At 39.7% G+C, this 17,582-nt stretch overlaps 1 protein-coding gene across 1 annotated transcript in view; it reads right to left on the bottom strand.

Moving 5' to 3' along the window:
* Window positions 1-4,038: 4,038 nt before the first annotated feature.
* The window catches only part of LOC104495738 (lipid phosphate phosphatase-related protein type 5), a 26,029-nt gene continuing 12,485 nt past the window's right edge, over window positions 4,039-17,582 (bottom strand). Inside the window, exons 4-6 of the mRNA XM_010138747.1 lie at window positions 14,803-14,979; window positions 13,107-13,226; window positions 4,039-4,880 (exon numbers count right to left, since the gene is read on the bottom strand). Of these exons, the coding sequence (XP_010137049.1) occupies window positions 4,848-4,880; window positions 13,107-13,226; window positions 14,803-14,979 (330 nt within the window). The 3' untranslated portion in view covers window positions 4,039-4,847. The remainder of the gene's footprint in view (window positions 4,881-13,106; window positions 13,227-14,802; window positions 14,980-17,582) is intronic.

Raw genomic sequence — 17,582 nt, 5'->3', positions numbered from 1 at the left:
CCCCTGCCCCAAGGCCACTACTGAAGCCACTAGCAGGCACACAATTTAAGATAATTATTCTGCTGATGCGATCACCTCAGGAAGCTGGATGCCGCATGCTGTTCTGGTTGCAGTCACTAGAAGATATTACAACAGTAGAGCTCCTCTGGAAAAAAAAAAAGGCTTAGGACTTGTCCACACAGAGAACAATTCAGGATGGTTTTATCTGAATTAGCTAGAGATTTGCTGTGGATTAGTTACAATCACATAATACCTCTGGCTATATACTTTTATTTTTTATAATTTTATTTATATACTTTAATTGTCCTTATTCAATTAGAGTAACTTTCTTCCAAATGTTTTACACAGTTCCTGATAACCGATCAAGAGCAGAAGACATGTAAAGGTATCTAAAATGGTCTGTCAATGAACATCACATCTCACAGAAGAATGCAGCATCAAGAGCTGACAAATGAATGGAAGAAGTTGAGTTCAAGGACATAACAGGCAGAGAACTGGATGTCACCCTCATCTTCCGAAGATAAGCGGTTGGAGCCTGGCAATATATCCACCCAGATATATTGCTTTCCGCTAGAGGGATCCTCAGACGTGTCTGGATCTGGATGCCCTGTCAGGCAAGCGGGAGCTATGCACCTGTGAGGCTAGCTTTAGTACCAGCTACCTTAGCACCAACTTCTCCAGGAAGACCCTGGCGACAGGTTTCATACAGGACATGCTGCACTTCCTAAGATTCTTTAGAACAGGAATGAGCAGAGAAGCAAGTACCTCATCCTCTTGTTGGACGTGGACTGGAGGTTCATGATAAGGAAAATATACTCAGTTTAATATCAAAAGCAAAGCTATTAGAGTCGTTCCTTGGCATGACAACTCAACAAGCGCTGAGGAAACAACCACGCTTATCGCACAGTCATGCAAGGGCTTCCAATCCCACCCCGACAGGAGTATTTCTGGGATGTTCACACCTTCCTCTTCCCAGAACATCAGGTCAAGCCTGGAAACCCTAAGGAGCTTTTTCAGCCATCTTCACACAGGAGAGGATGACAAAAAGGCAACCTGTGTTTTAGTGGAAAGTCCCTGGTGGGCAAGAGCAAGAGTAGAGCTTGCACCACACTAGGCACGCAGCGGAGATTTGAGTGGGTGGAGAGCCTGTGAAGCTTTCCTTTCCTTTGTGGAAGTCCCTTAAAACAAAAAGGCCTAGAAAGTGGAGGAGAAGGCCAAAAGCTGAAGCCACGATAGGTCCCCATTCATTTAACTTTCCACTTGTCCGAGTGAGAACCAGGCAGCTGCTGGCTCCAGCTGCAGTCGTGCTTGCAGGACACTTCAAGGTGACAGCACGGCCTCTTGCCTGATCTGTCCCGTTTCTCAAAGGTATTTGAGGGGAGACAAAAAGTGCTGGTGTACAGCAGGGAAGTCTGGCGTGTTGGGGTCGACTCAGCTGTCAGAGGCAGAGCCTGGTGAATATGTTCGTGGTGTGCTTGGAGGGAGGTGCTGCAGGGCTGAGAATTCTGACGGTCTGCTTGCCTTCCAACTGCAAATGCTCCCAAGTGTTCCCAAGGCCAAGGCTAAGCAGACAGACAGGGCTGTATTTCACCAAAACAGACTCAGGTTATCTGTTCCTAAAATGTAGTGCACTTCGCTTTCTGCATGGCAACCCTCAGAAATACCAAAACTCGACTTCAAAGGAGTATAAAAAGCAAACTGCTAACACAACGTGCAAATGGACTGTCGCGCTCACTGTGATCTTGGCCAGCAACAAAATTAGAAGGCAAGAGCAAACAGCGAAGTAAATTGCAGCTGAAAAATACCAACATTATCCTCTTTTAATACATATTGTTAAAATAAACATTTTTAAAAGCAGAAGAGATGTGAGCCCAGATGCTATCACCGTATGTCTTAGGCAGTTCATGATTGTGAACAAACAGCAGAATACATATAAGGGATCTAAAAGGGAATGGATATGAGCCCAGCTGGTGTCCCCATATGCCTTATGGATTCCCTTTTTAGGAATACAGCAGCATAGAGCATTAGAGACGCTTCTTAAACATCTCATTTATAAATAGAGTGGAGCTCTTTCACTGAAGTACACACAGAAAAGGTCTACAAGGATAATAAAACCAGCTGCATCTGAAACTGCTTAAATGGCTCAGCCACAGTGGTTTTATTACGGTTTTACTCTGCACCAGAATATTCCCTAAATAAGGGATGATTTTTCCTCATAGGATCCTCGCTAGGATTTTTTTTAAAAGCAACCACCAAGAAGCCATTTCAGTCAGAAAATGCCAATTTGTTTTTGTTTTGGCGAACTGTTACTACTGAAAGCTTTTTCAGGTCCAGAATGGAAGTGCAAAGGCCCAGGCTCCAGGGCAGCAGAGCAGTACAGCTGTGGGTGAGGTAAATTCTTGCCACTTCTGAAAATCAGTCAAAGTAGCGTCTAGAGCTTGGCTGGTCCACATGCTGGGGAAAGTTCTTCACCAACAGGCTGTGGACTCTTCTGCAATACAGCTCTTCTCCCGCTTTTCCATTTCACCAGAACCACCTTTAAAGGAAGATAGTGAACCGTGGGGCTTCCTCTATTTGGTGGAACTCTATCACCAAATGTAGTTGACTTAAAATCATCATTTCATTTTACGTACACTATCAACCAAAATATATCTAGAGCAGATAACTAAAAAAATACACTACAAATGAATGAAAAATTATTTTATTTAAAAATACATTATACAGCAGAGTGTCTCTCTTTTTGTTTTCTCACTGCTGGTTCACAGAGATAATATGATAAATTTAACCCAAATATTTGACTGGGAAAGATCCTGAGAGAGAAAGAGACAAGTTACAAGCTGATCATATACAGTACACTGAAAAAGAGTAATCTCTTTTAACATAAAAGAATCTCTTGGTAATCTTATAAATCAGATATAAAAACCGCAGGTTTGCTACCATGCAAAAATGAGTGAAGATTTCATTTAAATCTGCACACAGAGGAATCATTAGTACCTTGACCCTAAATAGCTAGACTAAGAGGCGGGTAAGTGTTCCTAACGTGGTGATACAAACTTTGGACCTACTACAATTTTGTAAACACAGCTGATAGTCTAATAAAGGTGGATTTTCAATCGCCTAAGTAACACTGTTGTAGCTAAGGGCTCTATTCTAGGACTTTTCTCCCCATGGATGTATTTATTTATTCTCTAATTCTTAGCTTAGCACAATGACTTCTTGAGATATGCTCTGTTGCACTCAAAGGTGACGTGCCCTGTTTGCCAAGGACTATTTAGGTAGTTGTGTTTTAGCGAAAGAGGTTAAAACAAAAAGTAAAAAGCAGGTGTTATCTGGATGACTATGTGGAAATGCATTAAAATTATTCATAGAAAATACGTACCTGATTCTACAGCTTTGTATTTCAGATATCTTCGAACAATGATCAATGCACAGGAAATACATCTAATTACGGAAAATTTAAGGCCTAGAATGTTCAAGAGCCTGCACTGAGCACGACTATTCTCAGTGTGTCTGCAGTGCTAGCGTTGTATCAGCTGTTGCCAGAGGAAAACTTTCTGGCAGATGTTAAGAGCCTCTACAGCATCTACAATATTCAGACCCATTTGGTGCTCAATTTTTACAGGACGAGTTCACTACGAACAGTCAGCAAGGCTGTCTTCTGAAGGGGAGGCTCAATTAGCTGATTCCCAGCGATAACAGATATGATAACATCTCCTGATTTTGAAGAAAAATCAATTCATCAACACTGCACAGACTGACACAGAATTTTTTTGCAAGAATATGGCCCTGAAACGCAAACAGAGATAGAAAGATTTGTAGAGAGAGTCTGACGGTCTTGGTCACTTAGCCTGAATAACATTCATGAAGCCATTTTGGTTTTTCTACGAGAGCTCCAACATGAAAATCAAAAATAGAAAGTCATACATACTTTTCTCACTAAGCCTGTGACCCTCTTCTTATCTTAGCATCCATTCTCCCAGCGTCATATCAGGGTGTACAACAAGTGTGAGAAGATGCAGGCTTCCTTGAATAACTTGTTTAAATGAGTTATGCAAAGCACGGCTTCTCATCAGAATGCTGAGCTAAGAACAGAGCCCTGAACCTTTCATGGGATAGCATTAGTAATAAAGAATATATCAATGATCAAACTTTCTATATTATTTCCATTTCTTTTAACCTAGATACATATATATCATCCAAGACATTCAAGAACTACAAAACAACAATTCAACTACAATTATGTCAGGAAAATATCCAAATAAATAAACTTTTAATTATGATACAATACTTATTACAGTAAAAATTGGCATTTTTTTTTCTCTTCAAAAGCAGAAGCACCAGTCTTACATATAACATACTGTTTGAATGATATCTTACATGGAATACAGCGTAATACAATGTGCAAACAGCATTTTCATACAGAACATAATATTAATCTACTTTTTATACACTGAAATTGCCTCAAATGGAAACAAGTTCATGCTGAATTAAAAACGTAGATTTGAAAAAATCAAAGTTAAATCAAAATATGAAGTACTGTTGGAATAGGTACATGAACCATTAAAACAACGAGAAGCCAAAATAGAGGGTATCATCAGATAAATATAATTAGTGCTCAGTTTGTCCCATTCCATCAAAAAGTAAACAGTTAATATTTTTGCTAGAAAGTAAAGTGATGTTCTAATATTTAAGAATTCTTCAAAATGTTGGTATCATTTTAATGACGTAAAAATCAAGTCAGAAATAGGGCTTCTAAAAATTCCTTATTTTTGATACACTGCAATTATCGTGTGTGGGCTGTGAAAAGAGATGAAGTCCAATGGAGTGAATATACATCAGCATCAACATCATGTGACTTCTGCAAAGGCCGTGATGTGGTTCTACGAGTTAAAGGAAAAACAAACAGATAAAAACCCAGAAACCACACAGACAGACATCAGTTGCCACTGTGAAAATTTGTGCCTCTTGTGCTTTATGGACAGCCTCACGCTTGGAGACTACTGCAGGAGGATGTAAATAAAACTGGTTTTCACTGCACGCTCTCACTAACTCCCATAGCAATTCTTTGTTGACTGTTGAAAGACTGGGATTGTAAGTATGCTGAACAAAGCTATTAGGTGTGATGGTTCTACAGCATTTTAGTTTCAGATGGTGTCTTTAAAATTAAGTAACAACGTGAATAACTGAGCTGTACTTCTACCTCTACCTTATAATTTAGAGCAAAATTTCAAGAACTTAAAATGACAGTTTCTGACAGATTATAATGTTCTATTTCAGTGTTAACACAATTTTAATGTTGCAATTTTTTTTAAAGATTAATTTTTCCCCATGAGCTGGATGGCACAGAATCAAGAAGGAAAATGCTACTAAAAACATTGAATTCAGCAGTTGAGAACTCACACTCAAAATTTATTTTTCAGAATCACTATATTGTCCTCTTCATTTGATGCTATTCTCCCCTTTCCTTCAACAGGATGATTCTTGGGAACACAAAGATGTGTATCAGAATGAGAATATACTACATTCGGCTCTACATAGCGAAATTGCAGCATCCCAACGAGCTTTGCTACTTTTTCATGCTTTGACCCAACCAAGTGCCTCTGCAAACATTTGGTAAGCGAAGTCTCAGCTGCACAGTACGTTCCCTTTAGGCACGCAGTACCCTTGACTGCCACCGCTTTTTATTAGACATGCAACGTCTACAATTAATGAATGAAATCTTGATGTTAAGTCACGTGTTTGTGCCCCAGCACGAAAACGTACAGAAGGAAATAATTCCACACAAAGCATCACAGGTATCTCCCATCACTGCCCCTCGTATGCTGAGAGGGGATGTCAATAACTCCTGGTGAGTGGGATAGATCTCCCTCCTTCTGCTTAAGGGAAAGTTGTTCCAAGTACTTCAGAAAATCCCCTATCACACACCGTGGTACTGTTTCTTTCCAGCACTTGCTCCACACAGGTTTATATTTCTCAGTCCTTCACTAAACTTTCTGGATATTTGTCTATTGCTCTGTGAAGGGGGAAGCAGGCAGGCATCTTTGATTTCCACTTAGCAGAAAGAAATTTAGAAGTGACCTAAGTAGGAACCCCGGAGAGGTGCCTCTTATTCCCCCCTCTCCAAACAAGGCTGGCAGCTTTGCTCCCCCTCTCGCCGTGCCACGGCTGTACTGTGTCCAGGAGGGGGGGCTCTCTTCCCCACCCCCTATAATAGGCATTTGAGTTCTAGCAATGCTCTTGCTGTATTCTATAACAGCTTTCACCAAATAGTGAACACCACCAAACAGTTGTTAGCTATGTATATTCTTCTCCAAAATAGAATATATTTTAAATGAATAACAGTTAATAAACCACATCCAGAAGATATTTTAAAAAGCGTTAGAAAAAATAGAAATCAGTGCTCAACTCGCTGTGAAAATGTTTTCAGTAAACATTACTAGCAAATGCAATTGTTTTCAGATTTTGATTCTGAGGAAGAAAAGCAAAATTAGATTTCCTCATTAGAAAACAAAACATTAACACTTCAAAGTACATTGGTTGGCTGGCCATCTTCTGCTTTCAGTACAGGAAAGATGATACACTGTGCAACCTCAATGACTCTGGAGTTGTTTTGAGGCTATTAGGACTTCTTCTTCACAGTATTTACTTTATTTTTCCTTATTTAGACCTGAAAATTATCTTCTCAACTTAAACTAGCATCAGTCTAAAATTATTCACTTCGTTGATGAACAAGATGGTTTAAAAATGAGGAACTGGAGGAAAAAATATTCCTCATTATTTATTCTAATCAATTCTTTCAAGTCCTGCTACATGCTATCCCTTTCTCTACGCTATACACATTTGTATTATTTCTAAGCCATACACGTTCTCTGTGCTGCAGAGGACCAAATGCTCGTTCATATGGCATTAATTCAGCACTGGATAACTACTGCTTAGGAAAGGAGAGTGTTTCACACTCCTGCCAGCTATACTTCCAAAATGACAAAGTGACCATCCTTGGAAGGACATGCAGAGCACGGGATATAACAACACAGAAGAAAATCCCCCTTCCTCAAAAAATCCTCAGAGAGAACTGCTGAGCTACCAATCACCGAGCTACTGATCTGGACCCTAGTGAAGACCTGTCAATTCATCTCCAACGGACTCGGCAGGGTCGTGCATAACTGGGTCAAAAATAATCACTTGCTGACGGCATGAATCACTGATACAGATTCATGCAGCTGTCTGGGTATTCATGCTTTTTCATATGTTGTTATCTCACGCAAGACTACAAATAAACCTTGCTGAGACTCTACAGGAAAAAAACAAACAGCACCCCTCTTGAATAACTGCATTTCAACTCCCTTACTACGCTCTTTTGCTTGTGCTTAGGTTTACTGTAACAAAGTTCAGTGCAAGATACTAATCACTGTCAGCAAGCAGGTCCACGCAGATGCAGGAGACAAGCACAAACACATGCACAAGACCTCGGCTTCTCCAGCTCCATGGGAAACGATGTTCCTTACAGTACTCAGAAGAATCAGAACATGCTGAGGATCTGCTCACCGACAGCAGCTGCACAGACAGGCATGCCGGCTTTCGCATTATTCGTTCTAAATTGACAGCATCAGCTGGGTGTCAGCACCACGTGAACAAAGCATGCTCCAGAGCCACTCTCACACCACTAACAGAAAAATGAAAGCTGAAGGCTACGCCTTGAGTGCAGGTTTCTCGGGGGAAATGATCCATACCCATCTATCTTCCATTAAGATTTGAATTAATCTTTGTTTATAAGCAATTCTGTAGTGTTAAAGCATTGAAAAAATCCATGACAACTTTTTTTGTGGTTTGCAGTTTTTACTACGTATATTAAGTATTTTTACCTGAAATGTTTTTGTTCTGCTCTGATGAATACAGTTAGAAATATTCAATAACAATCATCATCCTAAAAAAAGATTTTTCCATTTTTGAAAACAGGAATTTGAAAAATTGTTTATAGTCCTTCACACAGTGGGGTTTGTTAAATAGAAAAATTCTACTGTAGTAGCTGAGACAAACAGTAATTTATCATACAATAATGTTATCATACAGTTCTCTGGGTGAGCAAAGCATATTTCATGCTTACACTGGATGAATCACACTGTGAGAGAAGAATGAGTTCAAGTGAAATTCCCCATTTCAAATGCTGACGACCTGCACAGAACGCTGCCATCACACGGCATCTGCCTTTGCTTCAATTCCACACACACACACGTGCGCTCTTGCGCACATACGTGTATTGCCTTATATGAAGATGTTCGAAGCGGTCCATTCCTGACAGCAGGGAGAAGAACCTAAGGATGCGTGCTTTGAGGGAGCTTTGTTGTAAAGGATCTTCTTGATTGTTATTAATACCTCGGTTCTGCAACACCTACAACACGTATATTTGAGGAGGTCACCCTGAACATAGTGTTCCATTTCCTACGTTTAAGTATTCTTGTATGCGAACATTGGATGTGGCGATCACAGTTTGCATTCAAACAGAAGTACTTCTTGTACAAACTCCCAGAAGCAAATTTAAGCAGAAGGGTAGGACATGAATGCAAATGCAAATGCTTGACATTGAAACAAAATTGCTTATGGTCTTTTACGAGCTGTCTTTCCTGGGTACGTGCTTCTGTGTGTGAAACAATGTTGTATAAAGAGAGAACCATTATGACAACAGATATCTGAAAATCTGCCTATAACGTAAGCACATGGATTCTAGTCAGCCAATACTGGAGATGCACATGCACGTACTAAAACACTCTGTGGATTCCTATGTACTCTTTTGGACATCAAGCACAACAGGATTTGTATACTTCTCAACTGAAGTATTTTGAAGCAATAGAAATAGACACAAACCCTCTCTCCCATTTGCCCATAGCATGATGGGCTAAAACATCTTCGTGTTTTGATTTTAGCCTGGGAACTCAGTGATAGGCAATCAGTCTCCCTGGAGAGCCCCAGGGACCAGGGCAGAGTCCCTAGGCCACGCCATATGCACACAAGCACACATAACGATGAAAGAATTCTTACTACCAAAATGCTTAAAACCAAGCAAAAAGCACTAAACTGAGAATTAGAAGTACCCTTTTCTGACACTTTGAAGCAGCTCTTCTATGTCTCGTGAATAATCAAGATGGAGTAATTAGATAAAACATTACACCTTAAAAATAGAAGGGGAAAGCTTTCCCAGTCTTAAATTACTATCAGAATCCATGGCAATATCTATACTATTGTTAAAATATCACCTCCATTACGTTTGGCACAATAAAGCAAGAATTATAGTGTCAAACTCAACAACATTTGAGACAATTAACCATGACAGTCACTAGCAATTGGTTTGACAGGCAACAAGAATGTCACATATTATGAGAGGAATTCCAAATACTTATCGCCATTAAAATTTAGATATGGCAGAGGTCGGAGAGGAGGTGAAGAGAGAGAGAGAGACAGACTAAACTGTCTCTTTCTAGTTCAGTGACACTAGAGGGTCAGTCCTATGGGTGAAGTATAAGAAACATCATTATAACAAGGCATAGTGACTGTTTGGGAACATGGTTTGGGCATTGCTGACACAAGCAGTGCTGTAAAGGAATGCCAAGCAGAGACTTTGGGAATAAATTCAGCTTAGTCAAACAGAGGACGGCAAAGAACCCACTGAGCAAATAAGTAATACTGAACAGCTACAGAAAACTCTGATGATCAGACACAGTCATCACCTCATCCCACGAGAGATGAGCCAAAGTGCCTCTCTTAACTTTGACTGCACTGGATGCAGCTGAACTTCAAACCCTTCCAGGTACCACCAATAATATCCCTATTTCCCATTAACACTTGCAAAGAAGAGGAGTTCCTAACCTTGACTGCGGTAGGAAGAGAGCCTCCTCTCTGTAGGAGAGCACCAGCTAACTGAAACATGAATTGGCTTGTAAGAGATGAAGAAGGTCAGAGACAGGACAGAAAAAGGAGCAGATGGATGAGTGATGAGGTTTCTTGGCTTTCATTCTTTTCATTAATTCTGAGGATGAACGTGGTTAAGGTGAAAGCAGTAAGTCTGCATTGCTGAGCCAGCTCTGGCAAGGATTCTTCAAGGAGACACTCTGCAACTATGGCTCATTTGAGTGCATGAGAAGTGGGTGCCAGTGCAGAACAGCTTAATCATCTGCATGCACCACAATTAAACAGAAGTGTCATGCAAGCAGTGATCTAACCGTGTCATTAACTAGCAGCAGCTCAATTCAGAGTACTACAAGTATACTTCTTCCTATTTAAGTGCACTTCAAATGTAGCTCTTGACCTCCACCAGAACTCAGACAGTGGCAGCACGGAGAGCATGCCAAGCATGCCAACAGCATTCATTCTCCAGCAGGAAAAAGCACTGGCATAGCAAGTAGCAGATCTGGAAACACAAAAATAAGGTGCTTCCAGGTCCATGTGATGCACCATGTGCTTATTCATTTACAGGTGAATTTATACAAAATTGCAATGAGTGAGGTTCCATCTGGTAGGCATTGCTAATGAAGTCATTCTTTCAGACAGCATCTTTGAATTGCTTGCTCCAATATACCTATATAGTTATGATATTTAAATACCAATAAAAAAGTTGCATTGCTTCATGCTAGCACTGCCTTAGCACATGATAACTTCAGTCAGTCAGGATTTGTCCTGCTCTTAGTAGCTAATTTCTGAAGGTAAGCTGTCTTTAATACCAGCACAGCAGCTTGCAAACTCAGAAGGAAAACCAGATTTAAATTAAGCCAAATGTAAATGTATGTGCAATCAGAATATGGAACTGGAACAGCCCTAACTAAAATGTAGTGAAAAGTGATTTGCACATGACTGAAACAGGCTAAGGCAAGTAGCACACAAACTATTTAGCACCCTTCTTTCTCCAGAGGAGAACGAAGGATGTAAAATAAGAAGGAAGTTAAAAAGCAAAGACTAAGTTTCTTGTAGTGATGGTAGTGATGTAGTACGCATTCTTTTAGTGATGGTAGTTAACTGAGGTGGCTCAATTTAGACCTTAATGCCCCAAAAATATTAATCTTACTGCTTTTTATTTAACAGGGTCTGGCTTTTTAAAACTTCAGACTAAAAAAAAAAAAAAATCCACAGAACCTCAACACAAAGCGCTCACATGTAACTTTTTAATCAAGTATTTGCTAATTACAATTTAAACTTTCTGAAAGTAGAAATGCAAGAAAGCCTTTCCCAGCAAAGTTTTCATCATCCTCCCATCTCATCCTCTCTGTCTGGAAATGAAAAAGTCTTGCAACACAGACAAAGAAGAACCCATACACTGAGATCTCACCAACTGCGGACAGTTCCCAATTCAATTATCTAGAAAGAAGTTCCATGACAGGTACACTCATAGGTCTGTGTCATAGGAATACGGGTTCAGAAGGAAAGAAGCTCGTTCATATAATAGAGCCCTGGGCAGTTCAGAAATGGTAGAGGTCATGCTCAAGCAGAGCAAACGTTATTCTTGCCAACACCCTTGCACACTCTCCTATAGCTTTCCCCACAGCATCTCCATCTTGTCTAGGCCAAGTCTCAGGAAAAGAACGGTGTTCATCATGAGCAAGAGAGTGTCAAATCAGGTAGAAACACTAAGTTAACACGAGGTCTTTACCCCTAGAAACAAACTAAAAATTTAAACAGCCAGATGATGTTATTACTTAGGATGGCTTTTGAACCGCAGAAATTGTTTCTACTGCAGGACAGCCTAGCACGTAAATAAGACACGCTCTTATTAATGTGGTATGTCCTTGGCCAACTGACATCTTGTTTTGTTTTGACATTTTACAGAAAATTTACTGAATGGGTTATTTTGAAGATACACATTCATCATCTAAATGCCTGTTCAAGCAAACGAGACTCTGACCTCCTTATGACGAGATACCAACAGAAGTAGCTTAGACACATTTGGTTCAAAAAGGCACGTCAGATCATTCTGAAAAGAAATCTTCTTTCCCTTCGAGGAAAGGAATAACAAAGACAGGGCTAACAGCAATTCTTACTAAAGGACAACTTGCACCATTCCCAGCTGACTAAGACAGACTGGGAAGTGGTTTAATATGAAAAAAATATCAGGAGTAATTTGGATTTTAAAGAAGCCACAAAAACATACCTTTGATGTCCTACCCAGTATAGAATTGTTTACTATCTTCAAACAGGGGTGTAACACAAGAGATTTTAACAATGACAGTTAAAGACATTAGATGAAATAGAATTGCATTCAAACTTTCCCCCGATAAAAATGCCAAAAATGTTTTCTTTATTTGGTCATGCTATCTCAGTGCTTGTTTGTTCATAAAATTGTTCAGACATGAGCTTACCTAGCACTTATATAGTACAACACCATCCTCAAAAAATTTTTATTACAGGAAACTAAAATACATCATGATACTTAATCACACAAAAAGTCTTGGCATACCCAGGAGACTATCACTAGCACCTCCTAGTCCAAAACCCCGTTTGCTTTCGCAAGAGACCGTGGCTTTTGTGCAGTTACTGTATGACCCATGTTACTCTCTATTATTATCACATTTGCACTGTCAGATCCCCAGCATTTCCAGCTGAGTGGCCAGTCCTGGGGCTGACACACGCCTGATGCTATAAGCCCCACAGCTGATTCAGGAGGTACTGCATCCCATGCTCTACAACAGCCTGAGGACATACCCCAGAGAAATAGGATAAATGCCACTCACGGGTAAACGCCACTCGTACCTGAATTGCATAATCCCTTGGGCTCATGGGTTAAATTTTCTTTCCAAGCACTTCAAGCCCTATGGACTTTTAGCTAAAGCATTAATCAAACTTACTTGAGGAACACAAGATATAAAAGGGCCTCAGATCTACTCAGTTTGACTCCATGGACTTACCAGTGGCTACTGGACTGGCATGCAGCGATTGTTCTTGGAGGTGACATGAAGAGTCTCCCAAGGAGCGTCTCTGAATTAATTCTTCCCTTCTTTGTCCTTTACTGCCATGTCTCCTTACTTAAACTCTGATTACCTTGGCACTCTTGTCAAGATAGTTTGGGATTGTCCTTCCAGAAAAGCTACATTTTATTTAATGTTTTTTATAAAGTCAGACATTACCTTTTCTAAAGGGCTTTCTACTCGGGGTATGCTGATCATGGGCATCTGGGCCAGATTATCCATATGAGAATGTTCATGTTCTGGCTGACGTCCTCTGAAGTTATTTACCACACAAACAACCTAGAAGGGAGTAGAAGATAAACAGAATAGCTAAGGAACAACTCATTTTTTGAGCTTTGATCCTGACATCCATAATTAAGCAGAAGTGACAACAGCTTTAGTCACAACTTACAGCAGAAACACAGAAATGTGAAGTTCATGTTCTACAGAAAACCCTTAATTAATATTTCAAGACAAAAGATTTTTAAAGAATCTATTGTTACATGCATCATCTGAGAACTAAAAAACCTTCTTGTCTAAAAGCACATCCATTACCAAAGCTGAATAACTGAATACAAGTTATTAGCATGAATAGATGTCCAGAGTACATGCAGCAGAATATGGCGATAACCCTAAATTCCCGTGAAGGGCCAGTACCATCTAAGTTTTAACCAAAACAGACATTCTCAAATGGAGAGTGAGAAAGGGAACATAAGGCAAGGACCATCCTTAAGTTTGAACTAAGCTCTAAATCTGCTCACGGTGGCAGTGGCTCTCACACTGGCATTTAGGAAAGTGATATATACCAGTTTGTTAGTGTTTGTTCTAATTCAGATGCCGACAGGCAATGTTTGCTCATCCTATTTCCTTCAAAACATAATTAATTTTGATGACATGATACGCAAAGGAGGGTATGCAATATACATCACAACATATAAGGAAAATTCCTGGGACCAATTTGTTCTTTTTTATGATTTGAGGGACACAACAGAATGGAAAAGCTTCATAAAAATGAACAACCAAATGTAACTTCTGGACTCCTTGTGGTAGGGACTGTTTGGAAGTGTGAGCAGGTGTACTTTAAAGGAGACCTAAAGCTGCCCTCACATTTCTCCAACAAGTGAAAACACCCACCTCAGCCATCCCTGTGAGACTTCTCAGCCAAGCCAAGTCTTCAGATACAAGATCTTGAAATCAAGACCTTAAGATCCAAGAATCAAGCTCACAAGTATTCTCATGCAGAGAAATTTCAAAGGTGTATTTAGTATGATTACAAGCTGCCAGGCAGACAAACTTGCAGGCAGTAAACAGCGATTGTCTTGCACTGAAATTATCAGTGCAGGTGATTAATACATTAGCGGCAGCTTTATGACACAGACAGTAGGCTGTGACTAACAATCTCATTTTGTAACACGGTTTCAGAAAAGGAAAAGGCTAAACAAGATTTTTTTATACAAAAATAACATAAAATTTCAATTTAAACCTGAATTAGCATGAAAGAAATTCAGTAGTGTTACTTCAAAGCCAGAAAAGAAATCCTACTTACTCTCTAACCAGTGTAGGTAACACTATACTGAATTTAACACTTTATACATGAAGAGGTATTATTCTGAAGCATATACATACAAATTACTGGTTGAAATACTACAATTTGGTTTATAAGGAAGCCAAAAGACATCATTTGACCACTCCCTTTCTTGACCTCATGTTTCTGTATGTAGATATAACTAAGGAATCTGATAATTAATTAAAACCAAAAATTAGAAACACCTCTTTTGTCATTTAGTTGTCTGAAAAGTCAAGGCTACCAATATTTAAGAGGTGAAAAGCTATACACTGATTTTTTCAAACAGAAGTGACACTGATACGCACTTACCAAAAATACTGCTATAGATATTCCGATTACAAATCCTGCTATTACATCTGACCAGTGATTTCGATACTCTGCAACTCTGTTGATCCCAGTAAGGAAAGCCAAGCACATTAAACCCAAACACAGAACAGGCTTTGCAAGCCTTGTTCCTCTGGCTTTTACTGTGTTGGTGATATACATCTGAAAATTGGAAAGGAAGAAAGTATAAGACTGATGGAAATCTCCCACTAATTGGGGAATAAAATTTCTACATTTTGTTTGAATAGACTACGCGTATTTGACTTTTTTTTCTTTTTTGGTAAAGAAACAAGAAAGTAGAGCATTAGATAAATTTATCACACCTTTTTCCTTGTGATATAGAAAAAGAATCAGACCACGCAGCAAAATTACAGTTTATGTGAACTTGAGAAGACCCCAAAAGAACAGGCAAATTAGACAACCCTATCCTATTACTCCCAGTCTATGGATTTATTGATGCAGAGAGGTAAAGAGACTGAATTTTCACTGTGCAGTGTTGACAGTAATTATAGAAAGAGATCTTTACCCTGAAAGGGGCTACAACACCCTGTTTTATTAGCAAATGCCTTTCTTCCTCATACAAAACTTCTCCATGAGATTAACTAGAGATTTGACAAAAAGCAGTGAAAATCGAACTAAAAGCCAGCATCTGCTTTCATAAAAACCATGTGATAGTTTGAAGCAGTGCTAAACCAACACACCCCTGTACTTCACGGATGGTGACTGTGAGGATGTTTAGTACCAATCCCCCCCAGCATGCAAACCAATCCAAATGCAGAAATCAAAATCCACAATCGATCCATCTGCCCTGCTTGCTCCCTAACTCTCTCTATGTAATTCTACTGAATTAAAAGCACTGCCTGATGTCAAAGCAGCATTTCTGCCATAAGGGCGCATGCAGTGACGACCAAGCTTAAGCTAGCACTTCCCGAGCTCTGGTGTGCCAATGAAAGAAATCAATTACAAATCTTTGAATTTCCATTCTCTTAGCATTAAGGCCGCTTAGAAGTTCTTCCCTGAAAAATTATACTTCAACTAACAAGATTGAGAAAAAGCTATTTACTTTTGTAGAAGATGTTTCTGCAATAAAACCACTGCAATCTGTAAAATTTCAACAGAGTTGACATTTTTAGATTGAAGAATGCAAACATTTCGTATGGACTTTCACTAGAGAGTGCAAGCGTGTAATGCCATCACTTTGACCTGCAACAGGAAACCGATGAATCTGCCCTGAAGAACCAGTACCTTTTTGGCCAACAAATGGGCAGTCCTGTGGTTATTTGGAACTGTCTGAAACTTCAGCTGAATATACTGGGTAATCAGCTGCAATAATCCAGTCAAGAAGTTTAAGAAGTGTGATTACAGTTACGATAAATCAAGTGAAGGAAGTAGTGGTCAGAACTTGTTTGAAAAGACCAACACCTGACAGTAATTTTGTTCAAAACACTAAAGAAAGAACCATGACTTAGAGGATGAATCAAAGTTTAAGCTTAAAATCACAGCAGCGTACTACAACACACACATCTTCAGTGCACCTTAGACAATGAACAGCAAACTAGTAGCAAGCTTTCAACTACACTGCTTTGCAATGTGGGCAGAGCAATGCTTTGAAAAAAAGTTTTGGAGTCTAGCTCCAAACCACATTTCTCCTCTCCTTCCTAGACCATTTCAGAAATAGCGTTTATACACTTACTACCCTTTTATCTCAGTTCCTCATGTTTTTGCAGGGTCTCTTCAGTAAGCTACTCTTACCATGTGGAATGCTGAGAAGAAAACTGCAACTTTGATTTTAGCCCCACAGTTTTTCTTCAAGCTACAGACAGAGCAGTGCACGCTGAATTACTCAGCAACCCTCAATTTCAGTGAGTCTCACTGCACTCTTGGATACTACCGCCATTATCCACATTTACATTAGGTGTTAGAACATCTGGTGCTAGGAAAAATATTCTAATATTTTGAATACGCAGCAAGATCACCACATTTGAAATACAGCTTGAATGAAGCTGACGCAGGAAAGTTGGCAGGAAGCTATCCTGCTTTCAATTCCATATTGTTGCATATTAAATCAAAATGACTATTGAGAAGGAAAAATCAACTCAAGAAGGAGCGTAGCTTGTTTAAGTGGCTTGTCTCGGTGATACATTTTAGTTATCTGTAAAACCTGATCATTGCCCAAGAAGATGAGCTCTACTTTTATAAGTCAAAACACATTATAATACAAACACTTGATCCTGCAGTTCTTCAGTCAACTTCAACAGTTTTAATTCAAAGCTAAAATGAAAAGTGCTTTGCAAAAAATCCTCACAATCTTTTTATGATCAAGCATATCCTTCAAACCCCTACTCAGACAAAGCACTGAGCAAGCAGAAACAAATACAGACTCATGCTGCACCTCACGTGAGTAATGAAGATGTCCATTCGCTGAGCCCCTTCCTATATGCACTGCTGCGCCCCAGGCCTTGGGAACAAGGCCTTGGTGCAAACACAGACCCATCATCAGTGAAGAAAGAGTTGGAACGTGAACTGTTACAGGAACTTGCCGATAGAAATCAATGGGCATTAAAATCCACCTGAGAGCATTAAGAGAGCTGGCTGACATAGCTGTGAGGCTCCTCTCCATGATCTTTGAGAAGCCATGGAGATCAGAGGACATCCCAGAAGACTGGAAGAAGACTAATGTCACCCCCATCTACAAGAAGGGCTCAAAGGAGTATCCAGGAAATTACAGACCTATCCGACTTCAATCCCTGGGAAAGTTATGGAAC

The sequence above is a fragment of the Buceros rhinoceros genome, unplaced genomic scaffold (assembly GCF_000710305.1).
Source record: "Buceros rhinoceros silvestris isolate BGI_N320 unplaced genomic scaffold, ASM71030v1 scaffold986, whole genome shotgun sequence".
Lineage (NCBI taxonomy): Eukaryota > Metazoa > Chordata > Aves > Bucerotiformes > Bucerotidae > Buceros > Buceros rhinoceros.
Note: the sequence above shows the minus strand (reverse complement) of the source record. Positions and strands in the feature narration are given on the sequence as shown.